This window comes from Gobio gobio (assembly GCF_949357685.1).
Source record: "Gobio gobio genome assembly, chromosome: 2".
Taxonomy (NCBI): Eukaryota; Metazoa; Chordata; class Actinopteri; order Cypriniformes; family Gobionidae; genus Gobio; species Gobio gobio.
Genome location: NC_137098.1, coordinates 16,466,794 through 16,479,808, shown reverse-complemented (window position 1 = coordinate 16,479,808; position 13,015 = coordinate 16,466,794). Strand labels below are relative to the sequence as shown.

The 13,015-nt window shown below is 36.9% G+C and overlaps 1 protein-coding gene across 1 annotated transcript in view; it reads left to right on the top strand.

Annotated features, from left to right (window-relative positions):
* Positions 1-2,495: 2,495 nt before the first annotated feature.
* Positions 2,496-13,015, top strand: part of rph3ab (rabphilin 3A homolog (mouse), b) — a gene marked incomplete at its 5' end in the record, with an annotated part of 29,611 nt that continues 19,091 nt past the window's right edge. The window contains 8 exons of the mRNA XM_079803364.1: positions 2,496-2,641; positions 3,440-3,569; positions 4,413-4,496; positions 4,579-4,729; positions 7,125-7,310; positions 9,132-9,317; positions 10,236-10,315; positions 10,657-10,731. Coding sequence (XP_079659490.1) covers positions 2,496-2,641; positions 3,440-3,569; positions 4,413-4,496; positions 4,579-4,729; positions 7,125-7,310; positions 9,132-9,317; positions 10,236-10,315; positions 10,657-10,731 — 1,038 coding nt within the window. The remainder of the gene's footprint in view (positions 2,642-3,439; positions 3,570-4,412; positions 4,497-4,578; positions 4,730-7,124; positions 7,311-9,131; positions 9,318-10,235; positions 10,316-10,656; positions 10,732-13,015) is intronic.

The window sequence follows — 13,015 nt, the reverse complement described above, 5'->3', positions numbered from 1 at the left end:
TTCAGGGGTCTCAAAATAAGTGTTTTCTGGATGATTTTTGCAGATATGACCTAGTTACACTTATCGCATATATTTTGTCATTCTGCTCGTTTGCGGGTGGAGGGTTAAAATGATTGCCTCTGAATCAATCTGCTTTATGTTTCAGAATGATAATTCAAGTATTTTCCTTACAGTAAAACTCAGTGTGCACAGAAGGACATTGATGAAGGCGTGGATTCTTGCAGTCAAATGACTATGCAAAAATATTTTAATAATAGTGCTGTAGTTTGATCAGATGCCCATAATCTGACTGCTATTAATTATACATGTGAGTGGTCTTTAGTAATGTACTCACGTATTCTCAAAATAACCTTTATGTTGTACATTTCCAGGAATATAATCAGGAAATAGCATGTTAAATGATTTATAAGATGCATAGAGCAGTGATGTGGAAAGACCGAGTAGGCTATGTGAAGAAAGAGTAGGCTATTAAAATGTGTAGACAGATTTGATTGATTGATTGATTGATTCATTGCAATATAATAATAATAAAATAAAATTATAAGAGGTGTAATATAGTGTTATAATTGAAGATTTTTTTTAAAGAACAAAAACTGTTTGTTGAGTTTTAATGAGATCTAAGTTTAGATTTATTAATCTACATACTATATAATAACACTGTTATTATGTATAATAACTATATTAGGCAGATTACCCCATGTTTTCTTATTCATATAGCCCTCTGAGTAATAAATCAAGGATTAATTTCTCCTATAGTCATATTATATTTTGTCAAAATTAAATGACTTTTTTTTCTTTTACAATGAAAATGTGAAAAGTCTGGACTGGGCTTATTAGCGACATGTAAACACGATGACATTTTTCAGCATCCGTTACAAAAATACTTCTTTTAATCCTAAACTTTTTTGTTCAACATTACGTTTTTTAAGGTTAAAATGTAAATAAATGACTGGTGACTATTATTTAAATGTTTTCTGGCAGCTTTTAGCATTTAAAAAAATGACAAATTGATTGTTAAAAGCACATGTGATTATTCCTGATTAATGTAATATAAAATAGAATTTCATGTCACCTATACCCAATATATAAATCTTTATTTAATGCAACCAAATATATATAAACAAAAACACAACAATGTGCAAAATGAATAGAATTTAAAATATCATTGAAAGTCAGGTACAGCAATGAGGACCAAAACACACACACACACACACACACACACACACACACACACACACACACACACACACACACACACACACACACACACACACACACACACACACACACACACACACACACACACACACACACACACACACACACACACACACACACACACACACACACACACACACACACACACACACACACACACACACACACACACACATCTATCTATCTATCTATCTATCTATCTATCTATCTATCTATCTATCTATCTATCTATCTATCTATCTATCTATCTATCTATCTATCTATCTATCTATCTATCTATCTATCTATCTATCTATCTATCTATCTATCTATCTATCTATCTATCTATCTATCTATCTATCTATCTATCTATCTATCTATCTATCTATCTATCTATCTATCATGTTACATATTGTATGTTACATAAATTAGGCCTTAAGTTACAGCCCAAAACGCATTCGACTTTGTTGTAGTGCCCTCTATTGGTCGTGTTGGACGAGTCTTTGCAAAACCTGAGCTGCATTCTGATTCACAGGGTCCGTACGCAGTGTTCACTGCTCCCTACTCACTGCGCAGGGGAAATTTGGCGAAGTTCTCTTCACTTGACAAAATGTGTTCATTCAAAAGACCCTGCAATGTCATCACACAGATGAAACTTGAAGCACGCATATTAGAGGAGTTTGAGTTAAGATTATATAATATACTAATGTAAATACATAAATGACCATACTTTCATTTACATACATATACAGTCAAACCAAAAATGATTCAGACACCAGATTTTATTTATTACTAGTGGGTGCAGGACACTATGTTCATTTGTGTAAGAGTGAAGCATCCTAGCTAGAATACATCCATGTGCCTTATATAAATATTTATTATAAATTGAATGATAGCCTATAATGTGTCATATTTGAGGGCCCTAAACTGAAGTGTTTGTGTTTGTAGTGTTTGTTACTATGTTACTATGAAAATAAATGTGAGGCATGGTGAATGCCGTATGCACTGTGCAATTTCCAGCAAAAAATGTCCCAACAGCTTTGAAATATAAATTATTAATCATTATTATTGGCTCATCAAAGTGTGCTTGTAAAGATCAAAACTTACTAAAATGTACTACACTAAAAAGTTGTTGTATTTAATTAAAAAAGTTGCATAGCACGGCTTTAAATTGTCAACAATTCCCAATTAAAACTGCTGAGTCGCCAATTAATTTTTTTTACAGAACTTTTTGATTATTTCATTATCTTTATCACGTTTTTTTTTGTTTTTTTGTCACAGTTTCCAGTGATTTCACCATGACAGATGCTGTGATGGGCACGAAAGGTGTCCATGTGCAGTCTGGACCTCTTGGCGCCGAGCTGACTGATGAAGAGAAGGAGATCATCAACAGTGTAATTGCCCGGGCCGAAAAAATGGAGGCAATGGAGCAAGAGAGGATTGGGTAAGAAAGAGTTCATTGATGCATTGGTTGTCACTGCCACCTTGTAGTGTCTTATACATTAAGGTTCAATAAGGCCTTCAGTTGAATATTTTCAACTTGAACAGTTTAGTGTTCATCATGTGTGGACGGCCTGAGAAAAATCAAAAGTGTGATATATATTTAATAAGTGAGTTTACATGCAGCACCCTACAATGATTTTGGCACCTTTAATATGATTAAAACAGGCTGTGAAACAGTTATGTGAAACTGTCTTTACAGTTTAGCCTGTTGGTCTTTCATTCACTAAAATCTAACCTTTAATTTGTGTAAACTTGAAGAGATTAAATATGGAGGTCCCTACCAATGTTTTCTATTAGAAGTACTATTTGACGTGTATAGAGAAGTGTAAAGAAGACAAATTGAGGTTGCACAATATCTATCTATCTATCTATCTATCTATCTATCTATCTATCTATCTATCTATCTATCTATCTATCTATCTATCTATCTATCTATCTATCTATCTATCTATCTATCTATCTATCTATCTATCTATCTATCTATCTATCTATCTATCTATCTATCTATCTATCTATCTATCTATCTATCTATCTATCTATCTATCTATCTATCTATCTATCTATCTATCTATCTATCTATCTATCTATCTATCTATCTATCTATCTATCTATCTATCTATCTATCTATCTATCTATCTATCTATCTATCTATCTATCTATCTATCTATCTATCTATCTATCTATCTATCTATCTATCTATCTATACATACATGCGAATACTGTGTTTTATTTATGATAGACGTCTGGTGAATCGTCTGGACAATATGAAAAAAGCTGTTTGTGGGGATGGAGTGTCACGCTGCCTTTTATGTGGCGAGCAGCTGGGTGGTGGAGCTGATAGATCAGTGGTTTGTGAGGACTGTAAAAAGGTGAGAAACTAATCTAAATGAAATTCATCAAAAATGTATCTAAATAAATCCTCATATTAAGATCATTTGAATGAATTAAATTGACTTGAACATTTTTGTTACTGTAAAGTCACCACAAAATCAAAATGGACATTTTTAAAAATAGAATATTGCAGTATTTATTATAAATTATTCATTCTTTAATTAAAATAACTTCCCCCCTCATTTGCAAATTCTCTTCTCTTCTCTTCTCTTCTCTTCTCTTCTCTTCTCTTCTCTTCTCTTCTCTTCTCTTCTCTTCTCTTCTCTTCTCTTCTCTTCTCTTCTCTTCTCTTCTCTTCTCTTCTCTTCTCTTCTCTTCTCTTCTCTTCTCTCTTCTCTTCTCTTCTCTTCTCTTCTCTTCTCTTCTCTCTTCTCTTCTCTTCTCTTCTCTTCTCTTCTCTTCTCTTCTCTTCTCTTCTCTTCTCTTCTCTTCTCTTCTGATGTTTACTAATGCAAGGGCGGGACTACCTGTCACTCACATGAGATCGACCAATAGCAAACCACAATCATCCAACTATCCAATCAATTTCCCATGGACAAAATCAAGTCCTGTCGTACATTTTTTCTAATTCGAGAAGACGTTTCAATCAATATATGTAACAATATAAAGTCTTTCAAAACATTTGTTTCATGTCAACTTTAATGCAATTTGTCTACATACAGGAGGATTATAAAACATTAAATCACATTTTGAATAGTTAGTAGTGTATAAGTTTATTTCTTTTCTTCTATTCTGTTCACTGTTTGTTATACTGTTTTTTAATAAACTGCATGTCACTTCTAGTCTGTTTTTCTAAAACTATGTCCTGTTATTCCCCTCAGAACATGTGCACCAAGTGTGGAGTGCAGACTAACACTCGGCCACGGTCTGTATGGCTCTGCAAGATCTGCGGTGAACAAAGAGAGGTGAGGGGAATAACAATACCATAAGAAAGTAATCTAAAGTGCAACTTTCTGTAAATGTTGCTTGCATATTTTTCTATTAAAGGTATGGAAACGATCCGGAGCCTGGTTCTTCAAAGGTCTCCCTAAGCAGTTCTTACCCTCACCTATGGCCGTTTCCAGCCCCAAAGATCCCAGTCCTCAGAAGACCCCTGCGGCACCTAAAGTTGCTATGCAATCTCAAGCACCGGCCGCAGGTGAGGTGGACAAACTGTGATTTCAGTATCAACAAAATCAATCTTTGTACTGCTGAAGTGGCACAAAATCTGCATCTGAAGTGGCCTTTAGATTTATTTACACTGACTTTTATTGCAGCTGAGAGGTGACTTGAATACATTTACACTGCAGTTACAATTGCATAACTTGTTTTAAGAGGTTTATGTTTTAAATTCAATATTTTGGATAAATAAAATATGAAATTATGGGGAAAATTATTATCCAGGTGGCAAGTCACTGTCTTAATGAGTGAGTCATTGATTCAGTCAATTCGGAGCAAAGCAAGTGAATTAGTCACTTAATCACTGACTCGCTCAATTCATTTAAAAAAAAATGCTGATTCATTCAGTAAAAAAACACTGCTTTTGCTCTGTGATGTGCAACGGTGACTTTGTATGTATGGACAAAAGTATTGGGACACTTGACCGTTACACCAAAAGGGACTGTAATGACATTGCATTCTAAAAACATAGACATTAATATGGAGTTGGTCTCCCTTTAACAGCTATAATAGCTTCCACTCTTCTGGGAAGGCTTTCCACAAGATTTTGGAATGTTTCTGTGTGAATTTTTGCCTATTTATCCAGTAGAGCATTTGAGAGATCAGGTACTGATGTTGGACAAGAAGGCCTGGCTCGCAATCTCCATTCCAGTTCTCCATTCCAGGGCCCTGTGTGGGCCAGTCAAAATCTTCCACACCAAACCCATCCAACCATGTCTTTATGGACCTTGCTTTGTGCACTGGGCACAGTCATGCTGGAATAGAAAAGGGCCTTCCCCAAACTGTTCCCACAAAGTTGGAAGCATAGCATTGTCCAAAATGCCTTGGTATGCTGATGCTTTCCCTTCACTGGAAGCAAGGGGTCTAGCCCAACCCCTCCTCCATCAAATGTTACAGTTGGCACAATGCATTCAGGCAGATATTGTTCTCCTGGCATCCTCCAAACCCAGATTCGTCACTCCACAGAACATGTTTCAACTGAGTCCAGTGGCAGCGTGCTGTACACCACTGCATCTGACACTTTCCACTGTACATGGGACGTGAGCCTTGCATGCAGCTGCTCAGCCATGGAATGAACCCATTCAATAAAGGTCCTGCTGCACAGTTTTTGTGCGGATATTAATTTGGAAGTTCAGAACTCTTTAGCTATAGAATCAGCAGAGAGTTGGCAACTTTTACACACCATGCGCCTCAGCACTCAGTGACCCTGCTCTTGCAACTTTATGTGGTCTTCCGCTTCGGGGCTGAGTTGCTGCTGTTCCTAAACGTTTCCACTTTCCAATTATACCACTTACCGATGACGTGGAATATCTAGCAGGGATACAATTTCATAAACTGACTTATTGCTAAGGTGGCATCCTATCACAATACAATGCTTAAATTCACTGAGGTCTTCAGAACAATTTTTTTGTAAATGCAGACTGCATGGCTAGGTGCTTGATTTTGTACACCTGTGAGAATGGGTCTGATTGAAATGCTTGAATTCATGAATTAGAAGGTGTGTCCAGAGAGTGTATTTTCATTGGTGAAATAAAGTAAAACATAGACAAAAATGTCAAAAAAAAAAAAAATGTACATCAATTTATAATAACTTCTTGTATAAAACAATTGCTCTGATATTTGGGGAAATAGCAGTCTTGCTCATGTGATTTTGCTTAACTATTTTATATATATTAAAAACAGGAACTCATTCAGGGGCATTTTTGCCTTCATATCTCGAATTTTGTTGGCATTTTTATTATTTTGGTGGCATTTTTGCCCCAAGCCCTCGTTTATTTTCCGATCCCGTTTCTGATAATCCAAATGTAATATTTTCAGTTAATTTATCAGCAAAGAAACAACAAAAGCTCATGTTAACCTGCTTCACTAACATAATTACAAAAAAACTGTCTCTGTCAATCTCTGAAGTGTTGTCTCAGTCGGGTTGCAGAAATGAGGATGAAATAAATGGTGGATTTAAGTGCAACAGACCAATTTCTTTAAACACAAAGAAACTAAGCACACTGGCAAAAAACACAATGAGCAGAACAACCAAACCATAACCCTAACCCATAACAGAACCCTGACAGTTGTCTGTCGCACACAACATTTTCCACGCTTGCTCTGTTGACTCTCTCTTGCTCTGAAAGCATGAAATCCAGCCGATTGTATTGTGCTACTATTCATGAGCCTCGATCAGGTCACTTGCATCTGTGTGCCTAAATATATTTTCACAGTCGCACACAGTAATTTTCAGTGAGACTGAAATGGTTGCAATTTAGAGCCCTGAAATGTGATTTGACTTTGAAATGTTACTCTATTAAATAAGCCTTATCTGCATCAGTGCTTCTTAAATGTATACGGCTGAATGTGTATGTTTGTTGTATATGCTCCAGAACCAAAAATGGATCCACCCACCACCCAAAAACCACCCGTGGCTCCAAAACCTGCTCACTTTCAAACTCAAAGTTACTCAGAGGCAGATGGAGAGACTGGAAGCCCCCAGAATACTCCAGGGATGATGAAAAAGACTGTGAATGTCCATGCTGCCAGACCAAACTCATCCAGCACATTCCAGCCAGGTAACAACAAACATGCATAAAGCACAACAGGTGTGGTTTAAACATTTATTAGCAGGGCTTGACATTAACTTTTTTGCTTGGCTAGTGTTTTTTCAAAGTTACTAGCCATTCATTGTCGACAATTTTGACAGAAAAACTGCCCTATATATTTTTTTTTATACTATTTCATAATTTTTACTATGTCACTTAAGACCTGACACCTGAATCCATTATACTGTTCAGGAGTGAAGTAAATGTTTCTCTTCCTTCTCTTTATGATCCATTGAATCATTGGTTCACCCGCTTCGTTCAAAACGCAGATTCAGAAACGAAACGCCACTGTATATTGCTCGGAGTCGGAGATGAACAGTTCTGCTTTGTCCTTATATTTTCGTTGGCAAAACAGACAATATTGTGTCTAAAACAACACAATGTTAACTTAGTTATTTATTTTATTAAACTGTTGTGTAAGATCAGTATCGCTTTTGCACTGGACAGAATGTCTTTTGCTATTCTGGACAGATAAACAGAACTCGTATGTGATATTGGCATATATCATTATGGTACAGACTACCTACTAAAGTATATAGTACACTGGCATTTTTGTTTGAAACAGGACACGGATCACATGATAAATTGGTAATGTGAAAGCTGTCATGCGGACCCGGAGGAGCTGAGTTCAGGGGTACCGAATTCGAGACTACATGAAGGAGGTGGTTCGGTTGTGCAACTTAAGATCCAAACTGTGCCGTGATTCACGTGAATGTGAAAGCAACACGGACTCGGGTGCGCAAGAAAAGTAGCCTAACCTGCGCACGCGTTTTATAAGATGACGATATATTTAGTTCAATGAAACACATGTAAGGGATGATAGTGTTGATGATTTACCTTGTATACGAGCGAGAGTGAGCCTGCAGTGTATTCGCGCATAGCACTGGTGAGAACAATTGTGCTCTGTTGTCTGTGGACCACAACAAATAGTGTAAAAACGCCCTGAGACTAAAACAGGCCTTTTTGCCCCATATCTTGAATTTTAAGGCCATTCTAACTGCATTCAGTAGGCTTCATCGCTCAGTCAGTTGTTGCTGCATCGTACTCTTCATCAATCAACTGTATGAAATGTTAGATGACCTAAGTAGGTTTGAGGCGGGGCAAGTGCATTAAATGCTTTAATAATTTTAACGCATTATTTTTTACCGTAACAAATTAATCTAATTAATGCGTTAAATCGACAGCCCTACTTAAAACAACTGACTGTGTTTATGTGAATACTTGCCAAGACTGGCATCTTGTCATTATTTTGTGTGTATTTGACTGTTTAAGTGCAATAAGCAGCGTAAAACAACTCAATAGTACTTAGAGGTGGCTATGTGGGCACAAAATCTGCGGGATTGAGTAAAATTATGCACAATATGTGTGCAATCCCACACCGAAATTCAAGCCCTGTAACACCAACTATATTCATCCATAGGAAATGAAACGAGTGAGGGGAGACAGGTTTGTGTGTCAACACGCCATCTGGGTTTATTTCTGTAACTGCATGCTTTGGATGCTGTGTTCTCTGTTTTTTGATGTAGTGTCTGATAAATTATCTGTAGTGTTTATATTTTGACTGGCTGCATGAAGATCTAAAAGCATTATTTGATTTTGAGCACAGATAAAAAAAAATGTGAGGCAGTGTTTGATTTTGCCAGTAGGGTCATGCTCTCGGAATGTAGTTTGATTTGGTTTTGTGTTTAAGGTTTTGAGAAAGGGGGGGATGGTTTTGAGAAATGTGTTTTAGCAATTCAGAAAAACTGTAATATGCTTGAAAGAGTCTAAAAGGAATTTTATCCCTACCAGCTGCTCAGGAGACCGAGAGAGGAGCCTACCAATCCATTAGCAATGCATCTAATGTGCAGGAAAGAGCTCATCCTGGAGAGAGGGAGGAGCAAAAGTCTGCTGTCATCCCTCGACCCAGCCAGCATCAAGCTGCTCCATCAATGGACGATGAGGAAGAGGCCAACAGCTATGACTCAGATGAAGCAAGTAAGCAGATTTTTACTGACTTGGTGAATAATTACATTTATAACTAATGCAGATTGCGTCAATCTGTGTCTAACTGTAATTTTAAATTGTGTTGTTGGCATAAAATTCTGTGGAAGTCACTTGAGAAAATGTGTTTTTTGTTTTGACATTTCTTTGCTTGAAAGGATTTTTTTTTTTACTAATACTTCTGTTGGATCTGATTTTCCAAATCTTGTCTTAACACCATTAGATGCCACTGTTGCATTAAACATTAAGTATGTTTCTTGGGAAAACTTGTGTCCCCGTGGGGACCTAAATTGAGGTCCCCATGAGGAAACAAACGTATAAATCATACAGAATTAGTTTTTTTGAACAAGTAAAACTGCAGAAAGTTTTTTGTGATGGGTAGTTTAGGGGTTGGGTTAATGTAAGGGGAAAGAATATACAGTTTGTACAGTATTAAAAAAAACATTACGTCTATGGAGAGTCCCCACAAAAATAGTGAACCAGACGTGTGTGTGTGTGTGTCTGTCTGTGTACAGGTTTGGCTATACTTGTGAGGGTCAAATGTCCTCACTTATATAGTGAAATAATATGACAACAAACTAGAGAGGACATGTTATAGTTAAAAAGGCTTAGAAATCAGCCAAAACATGTTTTTTATTTAAATCTAGTATTGTATTGTGTCATATATCATTGCCCGGATATAAATTCAGTAGAGGTCTATGCAATGTCCCCAATAATATGGTGAAACAAACATGTTTGTGTGTGTATATGTGTGTGTTTGCGGGCATTTCAATCAAATGAAATGCAACAGGAAAACAGGAACACAATTATTTATGGCATACATTGAAATGTAGACCTGTGAGATTTTCCTACTCATGCATTCAAACCTAATGAAATGCTTGTGCCTAATGCAATATATTTTGTTTGTTTCAGCAACTCTGGGAGCACTGGAGTTCACTTTACTATATGACCAAGGGAACAGCAGCCTCCATTGCAACATTATTAAAGCAAAGGTATCTTCAGCCTTCACATTATTATATTAAAAGTCAAAGTCTTGCACAAAAAAATTGTGTCTATTGTTGTGGGCTAATTATGTTGTAATATTATTGTGATTATGTAGTTATCATCATGCAACAGTAATTCCAGACCTTGAATCTGATTGCCTGAGCAGTGTTGTGCTTGTATTTAGTCTTGTACTGGGGTTTTCTCTGTTTTTTTTCCCTTCTGTATTTGCAAGTCTAAACATTATAGGCCAGAATGACAATCATGGTCAAAATTTGAAATGTTATATCAGGAATACTGCACTGTATTGATTATGTATTTGATTTTAAGCTATTTTAATATTTTTTTGTAGGGTTTAAAGCCAATGGATTCAAATGGACTGGCAGATCCATATATTAAGCTTCATCTACTACCAGGTGCAAGTAAGGTGAGATAGTGTGCTTTTTAATGTGATGCCTGCCATTCTCAAATATTAATAATTTTGAATCATGTCTGTATTGTTTATTAAAGTAATATTTCAGTACTTATATTACATAATTTGTCTGGTATTCATTAAAGGGGTGGTAAACCACGATTTCACTATTCTAACTTTAGCTAACGTGTAATGTTGCTGCTTGAGCATAAACAACATCTGCAAAGTTACAACGTTCAAAGTTTAAAGCAAAGGGAGATATTTGCTTTTAAAGAAAAGGTTTCTAAGGACTACAGCAAACGGCCGCTAGGGACTACTACACATTCACCCAGGTTTTGCTGACATCACCAGGCCCAATATTTACATAAACCCCTCCTCCGGGGAATATGAAATAAGGGGGGCGAGGCAATTTTGTATCGCCGCGGGGAAGCGTTAGTAGGCTGTGTTTTTGCCGCAATGCCGAAGAAACGCTGTTATTTTCATCCGGATTGCAGGTCTGGGGTACTTGCTCTGTTCAGCCTTCCTTGGGAAGGGGGTGCGTTGCAGAGCGTTTAACATACAGCATGTTATATGCACGTGTGTTTGAGTCAGCGGGGAATCAGGCGCGCGCAGGGCTCCCTGCATCCACCGTCTTCGCGATTTCAATACCAGATTTGCACAACGTCAGCTGCGTGAAAAAACACTGCCGGTGCGTGGATGCACGACGCGCGCGCTGCACATTTCACGGAGGACAACACAATCTTCCACAAACTTCGCGAGTTCAATACAGGATATGCACAACGGCTTGTCCTGAAAGCTGGATTTACAAACAGAAGCTGTTTACGGGCCACAACCTGTAAGTCTGATTTATTTTTCATCGATGTGTTTTCCTGTAATAGGTTGTAGCAAGGAAGTAAACAGATGACAACGCTGTTCTGCAAACCAGTCTGTTAAATGCTCATTCATACTTAACGTTATCCGACGAACACCTATTGTTACAAACACTAACGTTAAAATCTCAACAGTGAACCTGGCATTAGTGTAAATGATTCTTTGATTAGAGCTTTTATGTATTGTTTATCTACAGGCATGCTAAACATGGTTCTGTGTGTGATTTGGCTAACTTACTAGTTAAAGCCAGTGCTTAGTGTTTGTTTTGGGTTAGTTCTTGCGACAGATATTTGGCTATAATCATTCTAAAAATACAAAAGTTAAAGTGCCATTCAGTAGCGATCACTATAGATCCGCAGTCTTTACTCTCGAGGACTGAACAGGTTCTGCTCGATCATCTTCTCTCAAATGTTCTGGGTCTGATTCGAGCTCATATGGTTTTATTGACGCCGTTGTTTCTAATACTGAACAGCCTCCGGTAAGGGGCGTGACGTTTCCGACGTGCACTGCGGTTAGCGAATCACAACACACTGGGCCAGCTAACCAATCTGAGCCCATCGCGTATTTTTGAGGGACTGGCTTCATACAACCCGGAAAGCATCAGACCGTTTTACAAGGAGGGACAGAGCAGTGTAGAATAAAGGTCAAATATATGAAAAATAAGGCAATTTTTTTTTAAACGAAGCATGAACACATGTTACAGTGCACCCCACAAACACAATCAAGCCTTCAAAAGAATGTGTTTTACCACCCCTTTAATAAAATTATATTGAAAACATTCTAATACTATAGAGGCCAGTCTCACAAATCAGGTTTAAGTGGCTACCCGGTTAAGTTTGATTGTAGTTTGACCAGTCGTTTTTGTTAATTTTTTTTAATAATTGCTGGTCTATTATTGTGTTCATTTTCAAGTTACATGTTAAGTCTACAAACCTATAAGGAATTAATCATGAGAAATCATATTTTGACAATAATATTAAACTTAATATCTAAATTAATATAAATATGAAGAATAATAAAAATAAGGGTAACACTTTATTTATATAGTCCACATTCAAAATTCTATTAACTTTAAGTATCTTTGCAACTACATGTCAACTATCTGTCATTAGAGTATAAGTAGCCTGTTATTAGTAGACTGTCTATGTAATATCTGCTATTTTGATGCTCCCCCAACAGACATTCTTCCGACTATAAGTACTGTACATGTTAACTTCTACTAACCCTAACCCTAATCTAACGGTCTACTGATACACTAATGACTTATTTGACATGTAGTTGCAAATTAATGTTAGTTGACATGTGACTGGAGCGTTCAAGCGTTTGTGCTTGCGGTTGTCAGATTTCAACAATTTAAATCCCCCTATCAGAGCTTTTCTGTTCAATGAACACATCTATCCGGTGTTCTACTTAAACTTTGCAATCTGGC